Raw genomic sequence first — 27585 nt, forward strand, 5'->3', positions numbered from 1 at the left:
TTTAAAAACCAGACCGGACCGTTTTGGCCACCGGTTTCCAGGTTGAACAGTCCAACTGTCTGGTTCAAATAGATAGCCCGTTCTGATTTTAAAACAAAAAATAAAATAAAATAAAATAAGAAAACAATAAAAAATCAACGGGTTGACAGTTAAACTGCCCAGGTCCGGGTGAACCAGTCCGACTGTCCGGTTTTCAAAACCATAATGACAATTAGATATCAGTACAGTGGTCGATGGAAGGCCTCTTGCTATGCGCACTTGGGTTGGGCTATTTTACAGATATCATTTTCGGCTAGACTATCAAGGGTTAGCTTTGAGTGGATTAAAGTGTCCAATAGATAAGCCACGAGCTGGTGGCAATTAGATACCAGTTACGAGTTCTCTTATTTATTAAAACAAGCACTATATACAACACTAAGCGACTAGGTTGACCTACAAAAGAAAGCTACTACAACAACAAGGAAGATGTTCTAGAGGGTGCTATTCACTGGGTTCTGGCTGATTTTAGGAATATGCTGAATAAAGCTTCTGCTTTGCTGGCTGCTGGTGCCACAGCTACACTCTACACTACATCCTCCTGATTCTCTTCTATGCCCCTCGTCGGAGATTAAAAAAAAAAAAAAGAACTAATCTTTTCTTACCTATATATATATTTATATATATATATATATGTATATATATATATATATACATATACATATTCTACTTCTTGGAAATATCCGATTCTTCAGTCTTGGCGAACCTTCCACGGACCCTGGGCTGACTGTCAGCCAAAGCTTTCCTGCAAGCATACTGAAAGAGGCCACCATAAGTGACAGCTGCCTTGGATATGAGAAATGCAAATCATATAGCTGCTATAGTGGAATGCTCAATTTAAAATACTAAGATGCTTTCCTTTTCTGATTGGCATACCAGAAGTTAATTACAAGGATTGATCACCTGTTTAGAAAATTCAGGGCTGCACATTCCCATTCAACTGTTCAGTAACTTGAAGGGGGGCTGGGCTCAACTATTGCACATGGAGTAGATTTATTCAATCAGTTTGACTTTGGAACAGTACATGGGCTGTTTAATTCCAATACATGGCTTGATTTAGCTTAGCCATCCTCTCATAGATGAAAGCAAGGCCTTCATTCCCTTTCCCAACCAATGTGGGACTTGGGACAGTCACTCACTCATTATTGAGTGTTGTTCTAAGTCACACATTGTTAGGGAAAGGAAACGGAAGCCTCCCCTTCTGTATTTGACTTGACTCGTGTGTTGACATGTGGCATATGTATATGACAAAAATTTTGGGTAAAAGATTTATACCTCCCCTGAGTTTTACATTGAATACTAAGATCTCCCCTCTTTTCAAAATGGACTAACTTACCTCTCCCCTCCGTTAGGAATCTGTTAAAATCCAATTGCATGTGAGCACTCATTGTGTGGCTAATTATTTTCAAAAACCCAATATTATCCTTTTAATAGCCACTAATATGTTTATAAAGCCATTGGACAAATACCTCCACTCACAAACTTTTTTCCTGTTACCTTGCTAATACTGGTTATCTGTAAAGTGACTACTGTTCTTCTACAGGGATATTGGTTAATGGGTGTTTCTCATTATCTTAGCTGGTTTTCAGTTTTGTGGAGGCTCATCATAAAATTAAAACTATACCGGCAACCTAATATTTCAGCGTTTAGGATTTTAATTAGTTGGTGTGGAAAGATATTCAAGTTCCATTTTTTCTTTTTCTCCTATTGTGGTTTCATGTGATCAGGAGCTGAACTAATTCATTCATCGAAATGAAGACAAGTTGTTTCAATGTAGCTACCCAAACCCCATACGTGGAATTTTTGGAAAACCTTCCGTGCTTGTAGTGACAGGTGCACGGAGTTCCTTTAATGATGATAGATGCAGCAGTGATGGTGGCAGTTATTATTGGTCCAAGGGTTGAAGATGATCAAAGAGTCTTACGTATAATTTGATTAGACTTAAGGGCATATTAGACATTTTGACTTGTCCGTTAGAATTAGAAACAACCGTTAATTATTTTGATTGGGGACGTTTTAGTCTATTTTAAAAATAGGGGGGAGGTCTTAGTATTTAGTATAAATTTCTAAGGGAAGTTTAAGCCTTTTACCCTAAAATTTTTATTTTTTATGTAAAATATTAAGTATGCATAATTTATTGTATATAAAATATAAATATGTTATCATATAAAGATGTTATATATATTATATGTATAATAAATACATACATTATATTGTGGGCCGGGACTGGCCTGGAATTTTGCAGGCCTGGGCTGGGCTTGCATACAAAATCATGGGTCCGGGCCGGGCCAGGTTTCTGGGTCGGATGAAGGATGACCACCCCTTGTCCTAGGTCATGACAGAGCACAGGCTATAGCCTGTCTAATGCATGGATAGCTTAGCCAGGCCATCAGTCCATGTGTCTGAGAGAAGTGGATCATGTACAATAGGATTTAAACCAAACTTCTCACTGTCTATTGAGTCTAGATTTGACCTGATCACACCACCCTCCATGTAGTCAGAAGGGAAAGACCTCTGGACATGGGAACCTGTGTAGAATCTTTTCCAATTTTGCACATAAAGCCATGCCTCTGACATAATCTACCAATCAACATGAATTTTGGAGAACGGTGGCAAACTAGCTTACCTTGATTTTCCTGCCAAAGTTCCTCTTGGTCTTCTTTTTCCTATATCTGGAAAGCCTTTGCTTGCGTTCTTCTATGGTGTAGTTGCCAATAGTTAATGGCCGCTCGAAGTGAGAGTGAATGAAGCTCATATTGCCATTGCCAAGAGTCTGTCATAAAAACTCAAAATCAATGACCCCCACATCCTGTGGAAATGGCCAGAAACAGCTAAACATCTTTCAGTTTCATAGTATTGCTATTCAGGCAATAAAGGCTTTGTGGTCACAGCAAATATATTTTTCACTGACAGATGGTGGTGTACACCAGACATTTAGGGGAGAGTAGAGAAAGAAAAAAGAAATCTAAAGATATTATTACACTTACGTTCAATTTACTGGAGACAAAATTATCTCCTTAACTATCAAAAGACTCGTAAACACACACTGCACATAGACCAAAAGAAGAGTCCACCAACCATAGCAGTTAGCTATACTGGATAACTGGAGATAAGAGGATGGTAGTACCTAAAAGGCCTTGTATAGTTAAGTTCAACACAGCTAGATGATCGGATTACAAATGCATATTTCTGGACTTCTTTATTTACTGTTCCTCTCTCTTATCTTTATTTAGTTAATTTATTTTCAGTAATGATCACAAAATTATTAACCATGTTTTAGCTGCTTCAATTGGATTGTTCTTGGTGCTACATATGACCTATCACATAGAAGGGTGCAGCAAATAGTTGTTCCACCAATCTGTCAATATACTTTTGGAGCTTGTGTAGTCTTTAGAAACAAGTCATAGGCATTCTCATGAATTAATACCAAAAAAATAGGCATTGCCATGAATGAGATTTTACATTCTCTTCTGAAACCTGCACAAATTGGCAGGTACAGAAATTCCAGTCTCCAAAATAAAATAATTGGAACAGCTTTTATAAACTCATTGCTTTAGGTAATTAAGGCGTTCTCATGAATGGGACTTACACTCTCTGGAAACCTGAGCACACTAGCAGGTGAAATAATCCCAGTCTTCATAATAAAATAAATGGAATAGTCTTTCAAGACAGAGCTATTGTAAGCAATCAAGGTAATAACTTAAAAAGCATTACAGGACTAATCTGAACTGCATGGATCTGCAGTAGTCTTAGAAATTTATACTTTTACAACCTTCTCATTTTGTCAGAAGGAAAACTTGTTTGCTAAAATTGTGTGAAATATCTCTGGAATTGAAAGTTGGACAAACATGAAAACCAGAATAACCATAAGAACAATTTCTGATATTCTCAACATTTAACACTAATATCTTTTCTATTTTTTGGCAAAACATTCCCTTTTATCTTGTATGACTTTACAAATACAAAATACTAATATTTGAATATCCTTTTAAGAAACCCTTTATTTTAATTTAACTTACATTTTACACATTCTACGGAAGCCTCTGTAGTTGCACTGCTATCAGTAAAACCAAACTATTTCTATAATTGGGTGTCTTCACTCCTCACATGATATAATTAAATATTGTGCATTGTTTTAGCCACATTTCTCTGGAAGACAGTGTCCAGACATTGAAGAAACAGTGTCCAATTATAATCATTTCTGACATTTATTGATTTTCCATTTATTATTTTATTATTTTTTTACTTTTTTACTTTTCATAATTCGACTACTTCACAATTACCCATATCTTTTACAAGGTCAGACAGTTAACTGTTTGACTCATCAAATAAAAATGTGAAAAAAAAAATAAAAGAATCAAAATCAAAATGGTTGTAGATTATATGTTGAAGCTATTTTTACTTCAAAATGAGATTAACACAATAAATATAATATATAATAGATAAACACATGTAAGTGGGATTAGTTTGGCCAAAGTTAACATTTCTAAGAACTGTTTACCCAAAAGAAAACATTTTAGCTGCTGGTTCCCAGTTCTGGCAGTCTGACCCCATCTGTTCTAGTCGAGTCTGACAACATTTTGATGCACTTTCTTCAATTTACAGGTGGGTAATCTATTCTACAAAATAGATAGTGCTATATGACAGACATAAGAACGAACTGTTTCTAAGGGAGTTTTTCAATTAGCTCTCCTAGGGATAAACACATGGCAAAGAAAATATTAGAAACATAATGAAACTCAAAAGAGAAGGCAAAGGGTTCTGACCTGTATGTCCCCCTCACTGAATGCCCTTCGCATCCCATAGACAGCTTCAAAGTCTACTCCCTGAAAATCCAGAAAGTTTGGCCTTATGGCACCCCCATGTGTCCATTCCATTGAGCTCAAACACCCTGAACTAACACTTTTCTGGATTGGCCCCTGAACTACTATCTGATCTTTCTCTGCAATTGGAACCTCCTCCACTTGTGTGGACGGAACCTTGACATCTGGAACTTCAGGGAATGGTTCTTCTATGGCAGACTTTGCCAATAGAGCCTTCTTACACCCATAGAAGACCTCATTCAATAGGTGTTCACTTTGAATTGAATCGATATCTGTGTCCCTGATTGTCTGGGAGGAGATGACATCTTCCCCACAAGAAATCATTGAAATAGCAGCTGTAATGGGGTCAAGACCCATTACTGGTTCTTCTATGATAGGCTCTGGAGCTTTGAAGAGATCTCCTTCTCCCCCTAGGTCATATTCTGAGACAGTGGAGGTCTGAATCAGGTTGCTCTGCAGAAAGCATAGAAAGTACAATAAGGTGACAAAGGAAAATGGGGAAAGGAACACAAAACATTCCCAGGTTAGAGAGACTTTGGAGCTGTTCTTCACTATACAAAATATTAATATTTAGTTTTATTTTACTCAAACTAATAAAAACATCTCATTGTGTCTAAGATGTGAGAAGTAACAAAAAATATAAGAATGTCAGGAATTGATTAGAGTTTGGATCCAGCAACCAGTAGTTGGAGGTAGAATAGGCTCTTCTAATCATAGTATTCACAGTGCCATAGAAAAGCTAGGTGACCAGGGAACGCCTACATGCCCACCTAGGCTCCTGCCTAGGAAACAAACTTTGCATATAAAAGACCCCTAAATCCTTATTTGATTTCTTATTTTGCATAGTAACCAACAATCATCTACACTAACAATTAGCAATAATGTTTATTAAATAACTATAAAATTCACATCAAAACATAGAAAATACAATATTGACGAGAAGATAGACAGTTAAACAATAATTCAATAAAGTAACTACATTAAGAAATAAACTAATGAATGTTATAAAGTACGTCCATACCAAAAGGGCAAAAGTTTTCACATAATTTGAGGGAGTGCACAGTTCACAACTTAGAATTCTCCACAAAGTTCACTAATCAATTAAAGGGTTTTGTTTTCGATTTTTTTGGCAGCACTCAGCTTTGCAGTTTTGGGGTAATGGGAAATTGTACAAATTAGATGGTTTGGGATGATAAAAAAGGCCCACCGCCCGCTGAAAGAACATTGTGAAGGCCTGAAGGGCATGGGGCTTCAACATTACCAACTGAAAGCAGTTTCTTGAAAATAAATAAAATGAGAAAAGAAATAACAGTGACAAAGGATGAAAGAAACTGAAAACAAGAAACATTATCTTGAGCATTCCCAAGAAGAGCTATTGGCGATGGTTCATGTTAAACTTATCAAGGATAACTTGTTCCATCGAAGGCGTTCCAACAGTGTGACTGTGTGAACAATAAAAATGAATAAATAAAAGAAGGTGACAAAATACGTGTGGGTATTAAATTTATTGCCGCCCAAATATCTAAATGACAGAACTACCCGAGCGCGCTAAATTGATGAATTTTCCTGCGAAGAAGTAGAAGAAGAAGAAGAAGAGAAGAGAAGAAAGTCCGACTTCTTCCACAGGAACGGAGGTCTTCTACAGCATGTCTAAGCTGTAGTTATTCTCTCTCAGACCAAGGACCTAGCAGGATACAAAAAAGAGAGGAAAAAAGAAAAGATCAACTTTCGCTTTTCTTCAACTTTTCTTTTCTTTTTCGCCCTTTTCTTTAATCTCTGTGAATGCGGAGAAAAGTGAATCCTCAATATCGAGTTCACATCAGAAACCATCCGAAGGACAAGAAGAAAAGATGTACGAAATTGAAAAAGAAAATCGTGGATTTTATCTGAATAAAGCTGAAAAACATCTTACTACTATTATTTTCTTTTTCGGATACATGAACAAACGTAGAATCTTGAAGCGTTACGAAATTTCATTTAAGATTTGGCAAAAAGAAAACGAAAATCTACATGAAAATTGAAATATGAAGGGTTGATAGAATCCAACCGTCATTACTAGCTATCATCCAAGGAAATCGAAAACAGAATGAAAAACCACTTCATTCGAGCAGGAGTTGCTACTAAGACTAAATCGGGCAGCATAAAACAGGAAACGAAGAAAAACGGAAAAAAAGCAAAAAATAAAATTAAAAGAAAAGAAGAAAAAGAAGAAGATGAATATATATATATTTTTTGTATTTAAAGAAAGACACGAAAACCTGACTTAAACATGCAACTGGAATCCCATACTGCGTTTCGATGGAGCCCAATCAAAACTGAAATTACAGAATAATTCACTGAAACTATGATAAAGTTCATTTGAAGAAACGTAAATGGACAAACAAAAAAAAGTAAATCAAGAAGGGAGAAAAATAAAATTACAGTTAAAACATTGTTCTTCTGAATTCGACAGAACTCCTCGAGTTGCTGAACCTCCTGAGGGAAGCCCTGAAAGTATGGAAACAGAAGTCCCGTGACGCCCGTGTCTGCATACATTTCTGAATAGATCACTTGCTCTATCTCTCTCGGAGCAGAATCCGGAGGTCGAGGTGGAGATTTAATGGCGAACACCCCCTCACTCCTCGTCGGTATTTCTTTGCTGCGCAGCTTTGAGAACAGAGCAGCACAGCGGAAGTAGCAGAGAAAACGACCAAGAATCTGACTTTGGTTGTCTCTATTTGTCCTTTATCGGAGGGATTGTATTGTTTGGCTTTAGTTTTATTTATTGATTAAATTTTACAGATTAATTATTGTTATATATATAAAGCAATACACGGTTGATGGCGAATGCTAGCTAGACGTCACATTTGCACTCGCTTGGTTCCCACTCGCCTTAGTGATGTGAAAAGGCGATTGCGATTTGGAAGAAGAAACAAATGCATTTTGGGTTTAATTTATTTATATAAATTGGATTTTTTTTAGAAAATTTATTTTTTTGGTAAATTAAATGTAGCAATTGTTGTGAGTTGGGATTAGGAAGTGCAAATCCGTTCAAACAACCATCATAGCCTTTGGATGCAAGGATGTTGAATGGGCCTTGCACTGACCGAAGCCGATCTCAATTTTTGTTGGCTGTTCTATCTATCTATCTATCTATCTACATATGTATTATTGTACTAGAACGAGAGAAACGGCACAAACCAATTTGCATGTCCACATGCTCATGCTTGTATCATGTGTGTGTGCATAGATGTGTGTTTCTTCTTTGTTTCACTGTTGTAGGAGCGACCTACATAGTTAGGGGTTGTTTGGTAGTGATGATGTTTATAAAATAAAAATTTTGTTTGATTTTGTCTTGAAAAATGAGATAAAACTTGTTTTAAACGTTTTGTATGGTTTTTAGTACCTTAACTCATTAGGCACCACTTAGACTCTCTTAGATGTCATACAAGCCAAACATTAAAAAAACAGTTTTAAAAATGAAAAACATCAAATTTGGTGCTTTTTTTTTTTTTTTAAATGGTTCACACGATTTTTGAGAGAATCATTTATCTGTTAAGCAGTTCAACCAAACAACTTTTTAGATGGTTTTCATCGTTTCTCTGAAAAGCTACATCATACCAAACACCATCTAGATTTTCTCTTTGTTTTTTCATTCATTCAGCGATGCATGTATGATGTATGCATGCATATACATCTAGATTCTCTTTGTTTTTTCATTATGGTGGTGCAAATTATTTGGGTATAAAATTTGATTTATTTTTGCTTCAAATTTTAACCTATTTTGTTTAATTACTATATTATTAAAGTAAAATAAGACTTTAAGCAAAATAAAGTAAAACCCAAAACAAAATTAAATCAGAATTTGTATTCTTTTCATTTACACTCCCATACATTTGTACTCATGCAAATATAATTGCATGGCAACCAAACATAGCCACTCAAATTGAGTTCTGAACCGAATTCAAGTTCAATATATAGAACTCAAATAGTAAGAAGTTTGCAAGCTTAATCAAGTTTATATATATAATATTTTTAGTTCTTTATATGTATAATTATAATTTTTTTTTATATGAAACTCAAGCCTTTTGCTTTTATGCCGAATTGAGGTTGAATAATCCAATATTTGACCGACTGGTATACATAGAGAAAGAGAGAGAGAGAGGTTGAGATTAATTAGTAGATAATAATGCATAGTCATAACAAAAGACAATTGATTATAACAAATTCACAATAGTAATGTTGTTTAGTAAATTGATTGAATTATTAATCATTTTTAATTTAATGGTAACACTCAACTCTAATTGGTTCAAATTTTTAATGAATGAAATTTGGATATAGCTAGGGCTATCTCATTCAATATGATCTATTTGTCTTCCATTGTATATATTATATTAAACATAGTAAAATAAATGTCACTTAAGAAAAGAAATGAATTATTTATAGACTTATCAAGTTACCAAGCTTATATCAAACAAACAACAAATTGAAAACTTTTACTATATGTTTGGTTTGAAGGAAAAAAGGTAGGGAAGGAAGGGAAAGACAAGGAAACTAATACAAGGGTTGTAAAGGTTTCCCTACCTCTCCCTTCCTTTCCTTGTATTTTCCTTCAAATCAAACATAGCCTTACGGTATGCAGAATCAAACAAGAATATAATGATGGAAGAATAACACAAGCAGTTAGTCATAAATAAGATACAAATTAGTGAAAGAAGAAGGGGATACCTCTAATGTCTTGAGATTAGATTAGCTGAATATAATGGCTGTTTAGTAAGCTGCGGAATCAATGATAACGATCCATACTAGTCGCAAAATACATGTTTAGTGGGGTGTGGGCTCAATATATCTTATGACTGGTGTGGGGCATTATCATTGGTTCCAAACAGCCATTGCATTCAGGATTCAGCTAATTCAATCTCTTATGTCTTCTTCTCTAGGCCCAGAGCTCATGCCTCTACTTTTCTTTGAAAGCCGGTAGACTTATTTCTTTCACTAGAGAGTTCCACGGATTTGAAACCTAAAAGCATTTTCAACAACCAAGTAAAAAAAAAAAAAGTAACTGTTTTCTTTTCCTTTGGATGAAAATGGCACAAGAAAAAAGGACTCAAAGTGAATCATTCTATCTATTGCACGCCATCAGCTTGTTCCTTACGCTCAGTTTGAAAAGAGTGCAAATGCAAATGTAAATATATACAACATAAATGCATACAAAATATAAGGTTTTGCACTCTATATATTTATATTTACTCCTTCCAAATTCAGCCATAGCCGAAGAACCAAACTTACTCCATCCAACAGTTTTAACCTTGGAAGGACAAAGCTGATAAGTTGTCCTCACAATGATAAATGATGCTTGTTGCAAACAATTAATATTTGCACTGATTTTCTTCTTGTGCCATGTTTTCAAGAGATGAGGCCAAAAAAAGGGTTGATGCCTATGCATCTTTACTATATATACACTTTCTCCTTGGCTTCATATCAAAACTACAAGCTCCATCGTTTCATTATTTTTCTTTTGTGACTGTGGATGAAAGATGATAATATCTCTTTTTTTTTTTTTTTTTGTGAATCATTGGCATTTTCTCATTTTATTGGATGATGGCAAGAAAATGCTGAAACCATGATCATAATAGATATAAACTTCAAGTCCATCTTCATTGCATGCATTCGCACGCTCGCTCTTACTCTAGCTCTGAAATGCACATGTCATCATGAACTGAAACAAAAGAAGAAATTTCTAAATGAGCAGCACCACTATGGAATAACCCCGGCCATTCATTCATTAGACGTGTATAAGCCCACTGCGGGCTACTTATTCAACGCTACTGTACCAATTTTTTTTGTTGTTATCCGATCCAAGTGGGCTTAGTCTTCAGCCTTTTTGTTTAACCATGATTAGTTCCGTCGACGCATATTTATATTTAATTAGTATGAATGGATTCTCAGGTTTTAGATACTCATCAAATTGCAATAAAATATAGCTAAGTCTAAGCATATGATTTGGTCACCAACACAACAACAAAACTATCTTCCTCCTCCCCCCTGGGAGAGAGAGAGAGATAAATAGAAATTTGGCGTAGCTTGTACATAAAATGCAACTAAGTGAGCAGAAACAAACGGTGCACGTCATTGGAGACGTAAGATCGAGAGAAGGAAATAATAAAGAAAAAAGAGAAAAAACAAATGAAAAGAGAAATTAGCTGTAAAAGGAAATAAAAAAAGGGGGATAGATTCTTATTTCTTCCCAATTCTTTCAAATTATTCAAATTCTCTCTCAAATCTCAATGTGGTGGACAGGGCTATTCCTCCCACACTGCAATTTGAATTAAAAAAAAAATATTATATTCAGACACCAAAATGACATACTGGATTATATATAAAGTGGAACAAAAAATGCGCGTCTCTGTGCTTGGCCCATTGCATCTAAGGATGCTCACACTCAAAAATATTAAAATAAAAAAAAAAGGTTTAGAAATGCCTTATATAAGGTTTCCAACCAAATATATTTGTATTAATTTGAACTCTTGGGTTCTCACCACATGATACATTAACAATATTAGTGCAAATCCGAAAAAAACACTGTTAGAAAATATGTTTTTAATATGTAATTTAACTGAAAATTGAGAATATTTTCCATATTTATATGTTATTATTTATGGAGAGATGTTCAAGATATGATATATAATTAAATTACCGTGTAACTATATATCCCGGTGTATTAATGGATTAACTAAACGTGTTATGCAGGGATAGCCTTGTTAGCAGTGTAGACTGTCGAATGCATGTATACAGTGAAGAAAACGTGAGAATTGAGTAGTCCCCTTTCCTTGTCTTTTAGTACTTTGTTTTCTACTTCGCTCTTCACCCCCAAAAAAGCTAGCTAACAATTGAGATACAATAAGACGAGGAGTCTGATGAAATGAGAGCCCACCCCCATGTGAGAGGAGCAGATTTTTTATCCACTTTATACGCCCAGGCCCAATGGCATTAATCAGGGACTGACTGAGTGATGAGGGGCATATACAGAACAAAGGAAGAAACTCTGCCTTGTAGGTTGGGTTTGATTGCAATGCAAATAAATTTGCACTGATGAAAAATTATGATGCTGCAAATGATTTGAATATAAATTCTGACATATTTTTGTTTGATTGTAGCAAGGTTTTAAAAATCGACCTGAAAATGTAATCGTTCTAACTATTGATTTTCAGGTCAGCAGTTCAATTGTCCGAGTTGAACGGTTTGGATATGTCAGCTGAGAAAAGCCAGAAAACAAAAGGAGAAAGAACTGTTCTCTGAGAAAGAAAAAACAGAAACAAGAAGGAAAGAGAGGAGGGAAAGAGAAGGAATAGGATGATGATGATTGGATGCTCACCGGCAACAGATACAGATATGAGATCTGAGTTCTCGGATCTTACAGATCTTAGATCTGAGATTGATTTCTCTAAAACACCTAAAGAAAAAAGTCTTCTTCTTCTTCTTCTTCTCTTTGTGCTAGACCCCACATCTGAGTTCGTGTCTCAGACTGGATCTCAGATCTAAATCATCTGAGTTTTCTCTGCAACTTTATATTGAACTACTGGCCAGGTTGAACGAGTCGACGGTTCGATTGCCCGAGTCAATGGTTTTTGACCCAATAATGGGTTAGGGGTGAAACGGAACTAGTTGTCCAAACGATTTTTGGGCCGAATGGTCCGACCGTCCGAGTCTATGATGGTTTAAAAACATTGGATTGTAGTACAAATGAAGTAAATTAAGACATAAAACAGAATAAAATAAAATAAAAAAAAACAAGAATTTGCATTTTTTACATTTACACTCCTATGCATTTATACTAATACAAATGAAATTGCATTACAACCAAACACAGCCTTATTTATCATATTTTGGCTTACATGGATGAATGTGAAAAGTAAAAAATAGAAAATCCTTAGAAACCCTAAAACAGTAACACCCACTTTGGGGGTTGCATCATTTTCAAATATCATTATAAGGTCAAGTAGCTTTCAATTCTGAAGGGAAAAAATTATGAGGGGGGGGGGGGGGAATGGAGAATGGGGTGTAAAGTAATCAAAAAGGTTTAACAGAATTTCAAGTAAGTGGAAAGATAGAGGAGAGTGGGAATCAAAGCATATTCTGTCATTTGAAAGTAATATTTTTGATCATTTGATGGCATATGAGACAACTCAACCTTAAATGCCCACATATGGAAAATGCGTTTCAGTGCCATTGGTGGTTTTTTCAATCCCTTCTGGGACATGCTTCCCCCATTTCCATATTCCCTTTCTCTCTCACAGTATATACATGTAATAAGTCTGGCGAGAACGACATAATAGTTGTCCTTCCCCAATTTCTCCACATTAAAGCATTCGAGACGTCTCGGCTCTGATGATTCTGACACGTGAAACCCATAGTCTGTCCTACCGTAAGGCCTACCCTATGTATCACATCATTCTCAAATTGATTCTAATAGTGGAACACATTAGATTAGATGAATGGAGCAACGAAACAAAAGAGAGAGAGAGAGAGAGAGAGAGGGAGGGGGGTGGGGGGCAGTATAGGCTTTCTAGACTTGTAGGGAGTCTACCACGTTGGGTTCGAATAATGCGGTAGTAGGCGTTCCACCGTTAGAATTGAGATAATAGACACCCAAGTTCTCATTTCAATCCCTCATGAGTTCTTTTTTAGCTTTCATTAATTCAATCAAAGATAGAAAGATATAAAGGGTTGAGAGAAGAGAATGTATCCCTCTGGCGGGCCTCAACCCATCTCTCTCTATCGTAGAGTTAGAAAGCATTTGGGAACTTGCAATTGAAGATGGGACGAGGGACAAGATCAGGAGATGTCGACCCCAGCTGGAGTGTATTGTCTCTTTGTGCAGTATCTTTCTGGACTAATTGTTATTGGAATAGCTTTGGTGCATGGGACCCCCTTCTCTTTTGCCTTTACTTGCTCCAAACTTCAAAGCACTTTTGGATTTTTTGTATGTAGGGTTTTTGACGTGGATTGAATTAGGCTTTAATTGAGCTGGGCCAAGCTTGTCTCTTCTCTTCATTTGCTAATTATCTACCTTTCAAATTTTCATAACAAGAGTCAAAGCTTCATAAGCTTATTATATACAAAATTTTTCATCAAATTTCTTATATTTAGAGTATCTAGCTAGGACCCTAATTAAAAATCTTAACGACAAATTGTGTTAATTATTACCACTTGCCAATTCTATTATTCCTGCTGTAAGGCTTGTCCTTTACTGTTACTCTTGTAAGTGGTCCACAACTCCAAATAAAGGGTTAAGGGTACAGTATTAGTTTGGGGACAACCACTTGACAAGTCATGTATTGAGATTGGGATTCGTTGCCCTATATCAATGGTAGAGACTGGAGACCGGAGAAGTGGAGGAGTGGGAACTCAAAGTTTCAAACTCCTCTTGCGTGCCGTTTTTGTTTTATCGTGAGATGAGTTGCACGCACTTTTTTTTTTTGTGCTACGTGTAGCCGTAGCAACGTCTTTTCGAGATCCGCTGCACTTTTTCTTGCATTTATTATTCCATTTTAAGCAATCAATATGTGACAAGTGTCTTTATTTTCGTGTAATTCGAACCCAGCCGAATACACTTCGATTCCACAAAATAGCATGATGCTTAAATTTTGTATGTATTTGGTTTCGTTAATGTTTATTGAATGAATGTTTGTAGTTTATTTGTTCGTAAAATTGAGAAATGCAATAATTGTACCGTTTATGATAATTAGGCACTACATCGTCACAACAGTGAATAAATGTCTGGTCGTTTGTGGAGAGTCCGGATTTCCTATTCACGTCTACCCACAACACACTATCCCTGTTAATTTGGAACATCTCCCCTCTCATAATATTATGCAGAGGATGAGATGTTCTCCATGTGTGGCTGCAATAAACGTGGGTAGAGTTTTTGTGGGTGAGAGATCCGGGCTCGTTTGTGGAAACTTTAAAAAATAACTTTCACAAATGGCTAACATGCACTAAAACCAAAATTCACTTTTTACATTTTCGATGCATGCATAAGAGTAAGAGAGAGAGAAAATGTTGAGATGGTGCCTATGTGGCACCGCCAATAAATGTAAATAGAACCAAACACCTTGCTTGTTTGGAATGGTGGGCACTTATTCACTAAGGCTGCCTTTGCAACCATTGTAACACGTCATCAGTGTGAAAATACATTGATGACGTTTTACACTGAAGCAGGAAGTGACCATTGCTTTTTTTGAAAATAGTGATGGGTGGAAGAGTGGAAAGTTTTATATCGATAAAATTGATGTAGTTTTTACATCGATTATCAATGTAAAATCATCGACATAAAACTACACTCCATCCAAACACATACAAAATTGAACCGGAGTGTAGTTTTATGACAATAATAATTACACCCTCTTTCCAAATGCATCCAAAACCGTTTCTTGATTTACATCGCATCCAAATGCAGCCTAAATTTTTGTATTTGATTTTTTTGCAAAACTGAGAAAAGTAATAATGAACTCATTTATTGACACTTAAGCGCCACTAGGCACCATATCATCAAAACAGTGAATAAACGCCTACTCGTTGGGAGAAGCACTAAAATGAAGCTTCCCCCAACGGTAGGTGCACACATAAATCAATGCTTGCTTTTGCAAGTCTCTATGCGTACAGATCCGCATAATGAGGAAAATGCTATAGTGGCCCCCATGTGAAATAAACGCCCATAGTTCCAAACACCACCTTTGTTTGAACTTGGACTCAAAATTATAAATATAAATTTGAATCCGACTCAATTCAAAAGCTTAAATGTTAAAATACATTGTAATTTAAATATGATAATGAATCAAGCTTCTTATGAAAAATAAAATATTATTCACATAAAAGATTTTACATATCTATTTATACTATATTATAAAGCAATTAGGTCCCAAGTCAGTAGCCATCTCCTTCTCCAATTCCCCCTTTTTTCTTCTCTTCTTAAATCTCTCTCATTTCTCCCTTACCCCTTTCTACCTCTCTCATTCTTCTTCTTCAATTCCCTACCCAGCCCACCCACTAAGCCACGTGGCAAGGGAGTTCATTATCAAGGAAAGAAAGAGAGATTCAGTTTTATAATATTTGACCAAGTGACACCACTGTCCCCCACATTCCCCTAAATTATCTCTAATTCATATTTATCCTCTCCTACTTTTGATCTATATCTATCTAAAGAAAGTTTAAATTAAAAAAATTAAGAATTATATAATATTACAATGAAATTATGTAATAACTTAAAAATATTTATTATAAACACAAAATTAATATTTTTATGGATTATTCAATTCAATAATTAAATAATATTTTAAAAATTTAAATGACAAAATTATTTATACATTATTCACATAATAAAAATTTGAAACTAAAAAAATATTATTTAAATAATTTAATAACTAAATACTCTGAATAAAAATATTAAAAATAGATAAATAATTATATAACATAATATTGAATATTACATAGTAACTTTAAAATAAAAAATTAAATATTTTATATAATATTTAAATATTTAAATAACTAAATATTTTAAATAATGAAATATTTAAAATAACTAAGTCTTAAATAGTTAAAATAACAAAATTATGTAATAAATTAAAAAATTCTTACAAGTAGAAAAGTAATTATAATAGATTTCACAATATTTGAATTAATAATATAACAAAATTATATAATAATAGAATAAATTATAATTTTACAGATTATTGAATTCATTAAATAATTAATATTTAAAAATATAAATAATGACATTATTTGAGTAACTAAATAATATTGTAAATAACTAATTTTTAAATATAAAAAGTAATAATTAAATCACATTTTGAATATTAATTAAAAAATAGATTAATTAAGGAAATTATGTAATAAGCTTAAAAGAATAATATTTATTAATAATAAATTTAAAATATTTATCTATATTTATTATATATTTGTATATACTAAATTTAATATTTACTGTATTTTCAGTAATTATTTATTGTATTTGTGATAAATACATTTTTTACAATTATGTATAAATCTATTTTTGTTTTGTTATTTAACATAAAATTTTCAATAATTATTGGAGATTAAAATATTATTATTTAACTTTTAAATTTAATTTATTGTACTTATTGGATTTATTGTATTTTTGTTATAATTTATTGATTAATAGTTGTTAGAGATTAAACTATTATTGGATATTACACGATTCATTGACTAATTTAATATAATTGTAATATTTATTGTATGTTCATAATTATTGTATTCATTGTATGTTTATTAGTTATTTTTTGTATTTTCATTATAAATTTAGTTTCAATAATTGTGTATTTTCACTATAAATTCTCAATAATTATTGGAGATTAAACTATTGCTATTTTTTAGATGTTAGACTATTAATTTAGCTAAAATTAGGAGTGTTCATGAGTCATTTCGGTTCGATTGAAGGTTGTTTAACCAACCAAACCAATTTGGTCAGGTTGGGGAGTTGGTGACCTGAAACTAGATGTTCAAGGGCTAGGTAGCCCAACAGGTTGGTCCATCTCGGCCCATTCTAAATCGGGCTTGGACAACGTTTTAAGCCCATAAGCTCATGCTTAGGCTTTAAGCATTGGGCCTGACTATTTTTCGGGCTGGTCTTTAGCTTTCCAAATAATCCCATCCCAAGCCCAACCCGATAAAATTATATATAGTAAAAACATAAAATATATATTATATAATAATAAAATTAGTAGTAAACATGTATTATATATTATAATGTATAGAATATTATAAAATATATAATATATAATTAATATAATATAAAATATTTGTCTAGCTCATGCTTTGGGCTTGGGCTCAGGCCCGATCATTTTCTATTTATAAAGAGGAGAAGCCTGGCCCGAGCCTATCGTGTACAAGTCTAACCGAAACCGACCGACCATTAGTAAAAATCAGCCAACTTGGGTTGTATCAATTTTAAATTTTAAAAATTACAATAGTATTATTAAAAAATAAATAAAGAATTTAACTTTATAATATAAAATATTTTAGACAAAGAAATATGAGAATTTTCGCACTTCCTATAATAAAATTATATTTAAAATATAAAATATATATATATATATCTATGGTTAGGTCGGTTTACAAATGGCCAAATCGAAACTAACTCGACCAGGCCGGGTTGGGAAATTGTTGAACCCAAAACTGACCGGAAAATGCTAGAAAACTAACACTCAAGTCAAGATAGGTCGAGTTGGTCGATTTCATTGGTTTTATCAATTTGATGAACCATCCTTGTTGAAATTAATTATTGTTTTTTGTATTGAAAAAATTATTAAAAGTAGTATATAAAATATAAATATTATTAATTATTTTAAAAAAATTAATATGTAAAGCAATTGTATACTCTTATGTATTTGTATTGTTTAGCTTTCACTTAACGAAGACCGTGTATCTCACGGGTCCTCGCTAGTTTGTGTATGTATATAGAAAATTAAAAATTATACATAACAAATTGAAAATAATCATTGTAGCTGATTAGGGTTACACTTGGTTTGACTAGCGAACAAACCTACATATTACGAATGAGTTCGTCTCAAAGCACAATTTAGATGAAACTAAAGCAAAAATGTAACTTGCCAAAACTCGATTTGTGTCCACCCCTATTGATGCACAAAGATGTATTATCAAACCTACAGTTGATACAAACAATTAAATTATTCAAATCGTTAGTCAAGTAAAATTCTAAAGCTTGATTTTTTCAAAACTTGAGATTTGAACAAAAGCCATTTGGTTGGTCAAAACCCATTTGACCTAGGTAATTGAACCATTGACCTGATCACTAGGTCACGAGCTGCATGCTATATTTATTCTGAATGCCAGTGAGTTGGTGTAAGTGTCTTTACCTTGAGATGAGCACCCCCTTTTATAGCTGACCTTGCCTTGGAGTGGTTGGAAGCCGTTGGTGATGTGCAACTAGGATTTGATTTGGCTGATGCCATGTGGCATGTTCCGAAGCCCACCAAGTTTCCCTTCATCACTAGGCCCCCATTCTTGAGACCTCGGCTTCGGCTGAAGAGAGTACCATGTAGTTGCGTGGAAGCATCAAATGGTGTGTTGAGTGGAGACCTCGTCTTCGGCCGAAGAGAGTACCATGTACTTGTGTGGAGGTGTCGACCTCGGTTGTAGAGGACCCATCTTGGCGACTGTATGGTCACTGCTTCCTTATTTGTTCCCTGCCTCAGTGGAGGATCGAGATGGACTGAGAACGCGTGGTCGTGGCTGGCACAGGTGTGGGACGTCCGTGTTCGTCGGCCATTCCCCATATGGGTGTCGACGTCATCTGGTGCGAGTCCATACACAAGACGGGTGTTAGTGCTGACTGGTTGCGGCCGTGCACGAAACGACACAGAGGGGTGTCCAGTTTGGGTCGCTCTTGACCCAGAGCTAACAAGCAAACCGGTTCATTCCTTCGACATCGTTTCGTCTTCTCGAGGTCAATGCCATGTGTAGCTTGTCGGTTCAGGCTATCAGATTTGCTAGTCCGTGGTCGTTGGGTCAAAGAGATGTAAGCCGTACATTTTCCTTTAATAGGGACACTGGTTGAATGATTCTTCACCATTCGTTCGAACCTTGAGTCTTCACTTGTGATCTCGGAGACCTCGGCTACCAATAAGCTGATTTCCTAAGTCTTTTTTCCTCGCACTAACACTAGGTAAATGACTCCCATCAATAAAATGTTGGCCTCAGACTTTGGACCCGAGTACTATGAACTTCCTGACTGGAGTAACTCTAGCATCTCTTCTTCCACCTCAACCAGTAGTGGGAGCAAAAGTAGTGACTCAGAGAGCTTCCCTTAGGCGTCTGGCATCTGGTGTCTAGGTTCTTAGGGAGAGGACCACCCCAGGGGGAGCTGAGTGCGACCGATAGGGCATAGATTCTCCTGATCAAAGTATTGGATCCACAAGGCCGAGGGACAATTCCACGGGGAATGACCTTGTGCTTCTTGAAGTGGTGGAGCTAGAGGAGGCTGAAGAGCCTACACCCAAGGAATAGGCCTAGGCCAGGCATTGAGGTGTGACGCTAAAGCGTTATCCCCACTTGACTTCGATAGCAAGCTCAACAAAGAGCAAGTGAGGGCTCTGTCTGAGATGTACCATATCCCAGGGAGCTATAGGGTTAAAGTCCCTTACGTAGATGACCGACTGTGGTAACCCACTGAGGGGGTGGTGTGTGTGCATGAGCACCACCTCCACTTCGACCTTCGCTTTCCCTTGCCTCCTCTCATCCATGAAATCATTAACCATTACAACATTTACCTTAGTTAGCTTGCTTCGAACGCTATTAGGACCATAGTGGTTGTGTTGATGATAGCTTGCCTCTGAGGTGTCTCTATGACCTTGAAGGTCTTCCTGGGTCTGTTTTCCTTGAGGAAGCATCCTGATGGGGAAGGCCTGTGGTACTTCCAAGGCTGGTGGTGTAGGGTAGTGGACAACCCACTGACTACCCTACCTTGCCTGAGTTGAAACATTAGGGAGGGCAACTCTCTAAGCAACCCGGGCATCGACCGCGCCTTGATCACTGGCATGTTTCTCTCTAGAGATCAACACTCATGGACCCAGGTCTCCCCTAGGTCATTTGAGACACGTTTCTCAACAATTTGGTTGAGGTAAGGCTTAATTTTCACTTGTTTTGTGCTACTCTCTTGTTACTTAGATTTTTCCAATTGATGTGGCTTTCTTGTGTCTTAGTAGATGTCTTCCTGCTTTGGTGACCTCTACGACAAGATGGAGGTGATGCTACAATAGCTCCAGATGTTGCAGGAGGAGAACGAGCAACTAAAGCACCAGCTGGTTGAGGAGTAGGCCAGCCGAGAGGCCGCCGCCAAGATGGCTTGTGGGGAGCACGAGTGTCGCCAGAGGCTCAGGACCGAGGTGGTAGCTAAAAGGGAGCAGCTGAGGGCTGCCAGGGCCTCACTAGGCGAGGAAGAGCAAAAGCTTCAGGAGTCTTCCGTCCTAGTCGTGGAGGAGTACAAGGCCTTTGAGGCCCACAAGGAGCAGTTGGCCAAGTTTGGTGCCTCTTCTTGTCTAGAGGGGATCAAAGATGCTCAGTCTCAGGTGTTGGCATCCTTCTTGGACTTTGATGTCAGGCAATTGGGTCCTCATCTTCCGAGTCAACAAGTGGCCTAGGTGTCATCGATCCATTCCGAGGAAACAAGGGAATTTTGCTGGTGTTCGAGGTCGATAGGTCTGACCTATAAACAAGAGAAGAGTACACGTTAGAGTCCCCAGGTGTTATCCTACGAGCAAAGACTTTGACGGTCAAGTTAGCCGAGTGCATAAGAGGGGTCGGACCAGACTAGAGACAAGGGCTCAAAGCTTAGCCCTTAACAACCAAGAATGATTCTCTTGGAATTTTGAATGCCAGTGACTAAGTGTAAGTGTCTCTACCTTGAGATGAGCACCCCCTTTTATAACTGACCTTACCTTGGAGTGGCTGGAAGTAGTTGGTGATGTGCGGATAGGATTTGATCTGGTTGATGCCACATGGTGCAATCCGAGGCCCGTCAAGTATCCCTACATCACTAATTATTATTATTTATAAATAAAAAATTAAAAAATTAAAATGAAAAATATAATTTAGACATAAAATATTCTCAGAGACAAAAATAGTTAAACCTCTTAAAACACAGGCACAAAATTAGGTCACATGTAGACCTGTTCATGGGCTAGGCCAGGTCGGGCTTGGGCCGGGCTTTTGCTCTTTATTAACAAGATTTTTTTCAAGCCCAAGTCTGAGCCCGACCCGACCAACGGGCCTACAACTTGGGCCCGAGCCCAGCCCTCATAAAAATCCCAAAGCCCAACCTAACAGAGGCTGAAATGTAGGGCAACTGAGTTCACTAGTGGTGCGGTTGGTGCCGGTGCCTAAGTTTGCCATCGCCGATGCTTGAGTTCACTGGTTCCTGAGAATATGCAACAATGCATGAAAGTGAGAACTGAGGAATGGTGGAGAAAGAGAGAAAATTCACCGCCGGAGAGAGGGGCGACTGAGTTCACTAGTGGCGCAGCTGGCGCCGGTGCCTGAGTTTGCCGGTTCTTGAATCCTGAGAATATGCGAATGTGTGTGAGTGAGAACTCTGTGTTTGTGTGTGTGTGTGAGAGAGAGAGAGAGAGAGAGAGAGAGATGATCGGTGCCTGAGTCTACCAGTGCCTAAGCTTGCCTGTCACCTATGTGACTAAGAATTGTGGCTGCTTGCTTGGATTCGTGCCGGTTATTTAGAGTGAGAATGAGGAGAGAAAGATAAAAGATGAAAAGAGAGAATAGGAAAGGTTAATCGGTTAGGATTTACAATAAAATACAAAATATCGAGTCGGGCTGGGATTTTGTAATAAATCACGAGCTCGATTTGTAAAATAGTCAGACTCGAACTTTTAGGCTCGAGGTCAAGCCCGCAAGGTAAAGTTCATGCGCAAACCCGTCCTGTCAGGCTGGACCGAAGCGGAGAAATTATATAAATTGGTAAGAGCTTTTGTCAAAGAAAATTTAAAATAAAAAATGGAAGCCAACTATTGCAGAGATGGAAAGTGGAAGCTAATCGATCGCTTGAGCGATCATGTAGCAAAGGAGTCTCAACTCTCAATTCTGAGACACCCCATCCACAGACAAAACACATTTAAGACCAGTCCTTGCAAATCATACAACTGGCGTCTATGTGTCTAAACACTAGAGGACTTGCTTGCTCGTACATTACAACTAGTCCACAACAAAGAATTCCGATTTTGACTTACCTTGTCAACAAAATCGTTCATGGACAATATGCATGGATTGTTAATTTTTGTACGTATTTTTCAGGTTCTAATATTTTTAAAAAGGTTTTCAGGTTATAATATTTAAAATATTAAGGGCTGCAAATGAATAGAATTCGAATCAGATATTATCCATTCGATTTATATTGGATTCTAATCGTTGAATTTAAAACTGACTTTGACATTATATTCTTAAACAAAAGTGAAATGAAAATAACTTTGTATGAAATTTGGACCGATCCAAATTAATTAGAAGACAACCTGACCCGAAAGCCTTTTGGGATCACCTATTTTCGAACTGACATGACCTGGACAGTTAAACGGTTAAACCTGTATTTTTAGTATTAAAAAAAAAAAAAAACTATTAACTTCTTCAAAGACCAACTGACCTAAATAGTTCAGGTGTTGACAGTGACACATATTACCCAGGCGTCAATCAAAACCTAAATATTTAGGTTCAGGGTTTAGCCTTCATCAACCCAACCTGAAACTTGACCCCACCCAAATGTATCGAAATTGCCTTTAACCCGACCGGATTGCCAGGTCTACTCTTTAAAAATATTTACTTACTTTTGTAGTACAAAAATACTAGTTATTAAGGTTTTTAAAACTGGATTACTGGACGGGAAATCGTTATGGAGATTGGTTCTTAAGTTGAACTATCTGAATGGATGGCCCGTTCTAACAAAAAAATAATAAAAAAAAAGGTCAAAAATAATTATTCAAGTTGATGGTTTAATGGTTTAACCACCCAATTCAATGATTCATTGATCAAATCAATGATTATTGGCGAAAAGGTGATTTTGAGATAAAACGATACTAGTATTCCCGATTTTTCTGATTCGACCGTTGGGTCTGAACTGGTTTTAAAAACGCTGCTAGTTATGCACACTTTAAGTATTAGAATTTGTTACCCCACTTAATTAAGATGTTATAAATACAATCCACTAATCTTTAAAAACCTAAAAAGAGCAATAAGCAAGCATTAGAACAATTTGAGCTACTGGTGGTAATCTAAAACCTTAAAGCACCCAATATAGCAGAGAGGGAGAAAAAGGCTATTTGGTCAATTGGTGCCTTTTTTAATAGACATGGACTACTGGATACAGATTTAACTTTTAGCCTTTTTTTTTTTTTTTAATTCCTTTACAAAGTATTCACTGTCAGACTCAAATCCACATTCTTTTATCATTGAATCAAGTAAATTCCACCTACAATTATAGAAGCATAAGCTTATACTTTTGCTTCCTTTTAATATATATATATATATATAATCTCTTATATCTGATTTGCTCCATCAGGTGCATCCACACTTTAACTCGAATCTTCCATGAGATTATCTCCCCTTTTCATCCATTTCCACAACCCACACCTTTTGTGTTTACCCTTTTATATTCACTTCTCTGAGTAGAATAATTTCAACAAAAAAGACGAAGAAAAAATAAATATAACGAGAGAGAGAAACGGAAAGCCAAGACAAGTATGGAAAATATATAGTAAAAAGAATTAATCAATCTCTTTAACCAAAAACAAATAATTAATCAGTCACAAATAATAGGTCCAAAGTTTTGGATGCAACGTTTAAGATGGAATAAATATCAAAGAAAATTATTATTCATCTTATGTTTTTTTGGGTATTAATTATGCATCTTGTGATGTTTGGCTAGAGTGATGCCAAAACTTAGAGAACATTTAAATATCCATGCCACAACAGAACATGAATGGTTGAGGAATGCTCTTTTTGTCAAAAAGTAAAAAATAAATTAAAAAAATCAATGATGTGACATGTTTCCATGAACATACATGGCATCAACTTAGACGTGTCAACTTATCTAGAAAAGATTCCTATATCAACTAGGGTATAAGGCACTAGCTATCTTGGACCAATGCACCAAACACTACTTCACTAGGGAATCTAGTCATCTCACTTCTAATCTTTCAAAATCTTCTTCTAAATCGCAGAATCCATTGATTTAGATGGCATATATAGCTCTGATGACACCATCAAATGCCAATTTGCACTTCTCTCTCCATGGTTCAAATTATTGATAATCTAGATAAGCAAAAGTCGCATATAGAGAGTCTTTTACAATCAATACTCTTTTTTTTTTTATTTCTTTCTATTGATAATTAAATTTGGAAATACTTGTCTCAAGATTGATGCTAATGTATATAAGTTGATTAAACAGCCCTGACTGACTCTCAGTAGAGATAGTGGGCCGGGCATCATTTGGCAGTCTTTCGGAAAAGAACTGATAAACTAATGGAGATCGTAATGTGCAAATCCAAGTGCTTATGCAAGTTGGGCTGGCCCATGCCCATGGTTTTCTCTTTTTTTTTTTTTTTTTCACTCAGAGCCATATTCACCAAGTACACGACAGATAAAGAGGTGCTAACTGCTAAGAGCCTTTGCCGACAATAATGTAGAAGCCGTTCAATAACATCACATCTGCTTATCTGCCAATTCTAAAGTGGGAAAATTGTGAGACGGGATCTGTTAGTTACACTCGGGCGCCTCACAAGCACATCCACCTTGGGAACATCTTTTGTGAATAATAACTTAAAAGTACGTTTCCAATAGATGATAGGATGTGCTTGTAAGGCACGTGTGAGGCGCATTTGATAAAGAGTAGATCCGGTTTCGAAAATTATGGCCCAGCAGCACTTAGAGTTAGGGTTTTGAGCAGAGACATTATTATGACAAAAGTACAAAACATTGTAGATTTCAGTCCATTCATTCCAATTATGGAAATTGTTGAAATCAGTATTAATTAGCCATTTCATTATCTTCTTAAGGAGATAGAGCTGGGGACAATGATTGTTCAGTCTATTGTCAGAATTTTTAACTATAATGTACAATTGGGTTGCTATCAAAATTAATGATTTGATGTGGGACAAATATTGATATTTAGGGTGGATGTGCATTAGAATTTTTAACTCTAACCTACGGTTGGATAGGACGAATATTGGTATTTAGGGTGGGAATATTTGATATTTTGAATTATTATAGATGTGTAATAAAATTCAAAATTCTACAGTGGCGTGCAATATAATTTTGGATGAAACTGTTGGGTGGGTTCCATGCTGTCAGTGGTTGTATTTGAAGGCTCTAAGCATGATATATTGATACAATTTTTACTTGTCACGTCCAGTTTAGACTGATGGAAGGCTAAATCGCAAGCAATTTCTGATCGTTGGAAAACAAAGTTTTAATTAAAGATCATAATGAAGTGATTTGATGACGTAGAGGAGATTTTATCATTTGATACGATGATATCATCTGTCCATCCTCAAGATGAATTAATATCTACGCTACACACGGACGCTACCCACCCCCTACCCATAGAATACTACAGCCACGCATAGGGAACATCTCTTGTAGTAATATGTTATTCATGGAGCAATGGAGAGATGGAGAGATGTTTTCATTGTCAGACCGTGATGTCTTGTATATAGTGTGGGTAGCGTTCTTATGGTTACCAGATCCGGACTCCCTTAGGACACACAAATTAAGTCTTTTTTTGAGTAAATTACACAGAGACCTATAATTTTTTTTGGGAGTAAAGATTGTTTAATCCCTTGTCCTGTAATTTTTTTCATATTTTTAATATTAATTCAATTATAATTATTGATAAAAAAAAATTATACAGAGACCACCTTTACTATGGATCAATGATAAAGACTTTTTGCTTTTTTTTTTTTTTTTGCGACAAATACCCCTGAACTTTTACCTTGCGACAATTCCGTTAAATTAGATGACGGACACTGTTAAATTATCAAAATACCTCACTGATCTTTTTATTTTTTTATTTTTTTTCTTATCCTTTTTTTCTTAAAACGTAAATGACCCAAAAAATACCTTTGATTAGTCACCAGAAAAAGAAAAATACTGAGTTGTGCAATCAAGAACTGTTTACTCCAAGATTCCTTCACACCATATTCGTTCATTACCAACAACACGGAACTGACAGTAATTACAGAGTATACAAAGACGTCCTCTCAAAACTCCCATATTCAAATGAAAGCAATCTCGGGAAAACTGGGGAGTGGGACTACTTGAGATTCTTCGTGTTGGAAGATCTGAATGCTTCTAGTTGGAGGGTAGTTTGGATGTCAGGTCGTTTTATTGGTTGATTTAACCGTAAAAGAAGGACGCTTAGAGGATTCGAGGTGATTTACCTATTGTGGATGTTCCGATGCTTAAGTTAGTAATTTAGTATGCGAGTTGAAAGGTTGTATGCTACAAGGCTAGTGAGCAAATAATCGCGCATGCCTTGTTTGTGACGTTGGGATTATTGCCCTTATATAGGTGAGATGTCGTAGGTCTTATGAAACACTTTTGAGATCCCTAACCCGTGCTATTAGGAATCTGTTTCACACTCGGAGGTAGACTTTGTGTGAACCGATAAAGCTTATCGAGTCCGTCCGATCCAGACGGGATAAGAATAAGGCTTGCAGACGTGCGATGTAATCCCAGAGAGATCGGAGATAGCTGACTAACTTTTAGGAATTAGCTACATGTCACCTCAGTAGGTCAGGCCATCATGGGCTACTCGGACCTCGATAGGTCAGGCCATCATGGGCTACTCGGACCTCGGTCTTAGCCGAAATACCCAAAGTATCTGAGCTGACCTAGCCTGCTGAGGTGACAGAGAACACTGAATTGTCATCCTATTAGTAGATCGCTTCCACGTGTCCAAGTATTGATAAATTGGGTCAAATTACCCGTTATCAGATACCTTTGAATCAGAATCGCAGTGTCCCAATCCAATGAAGCCCATAATTGGCAAGCATCCCAGATACCTCGTATATCTGAGGCTGAAAGGGGCGTCTCCTACCCTTTTCAAGTAGGAACTCAGGGTATGTAGACCTTGAATTCAGAGTCAAAAAGAATCATCATCATCCCCGTAAAACTGGACAATCCTCACAACCTTATAATCGTCGGTGAT

The 27585-nt window shown here is 36.2% G+C and overlaps 1 protein-coding gene across 1 annotated transcript; it reads right to left on the bottom strand.

Annotated features, from left to right (window-relative positions):
- Positions 1 to 351: 351 nt before the first annotated feature.
- On the bottom strand, positions 352 to 7593 carry LOC148880956 (uncharacterized). Its single transcript, XM_088963095.1, has 4 exons — positions 7281 to 7593; positions 4803 to 5312; positions 2663 to 2809; positions 352 to 792 (listed from the first exon to the last, which is right to left on the bottom strand). Exons 1-4 carry the CDS (start codon positions 7392 to 7394, stop codon positions 703 to 705), a joined length of 861 nt encoding a protein of 286 aa, XP_088819221.1. The 5' UTR covers positions 7395 to 7593; the 3' UTR covers positions 352 to 702.
- Between the last annotated feature and the right edge of the window lie 19992 nt (positions 7594 to 27585).

Source organism: Nelumbo lutea, chromosome 1 (assembly GCF_056320005.1).
Source record: "Nelumbo lutea isolate HS-2025 chromosome 1, American lotus-T2T, whole genome shotgun sequence".
Lineage (NCBI taxonomy): Eukaryota > Viridiplantae > Streptophyta > Magnoliopsida > Proteales > Nelumbonaceae > Nelumbo > Nelumbo lutea.

Bases quoted from the DNA above. Each gene is read 5' to 3' on its own strand.
- LOC148880956 (XM_088963095.1), bottom strand. From the start codon at position 7,394: ATGTATGCAGACACGGGCGTCACGGGACTTCTGTTTCCATACTTTCAG. The intron at 5,313-7,280 runs GTAATTTTATTT...TGCTTTCTGCAG, and splicing joins AGAAGAACAATGTTTTAACT to AGCAACCTGATTCAGACCTC. The intron at 2,810-4,802 runs GTCAGAACCCTT...TTTTTATGACAG, and splicing joins TCAGTGAGGGGGACATACAG to ACTCTTGGCAATGGCAATAT.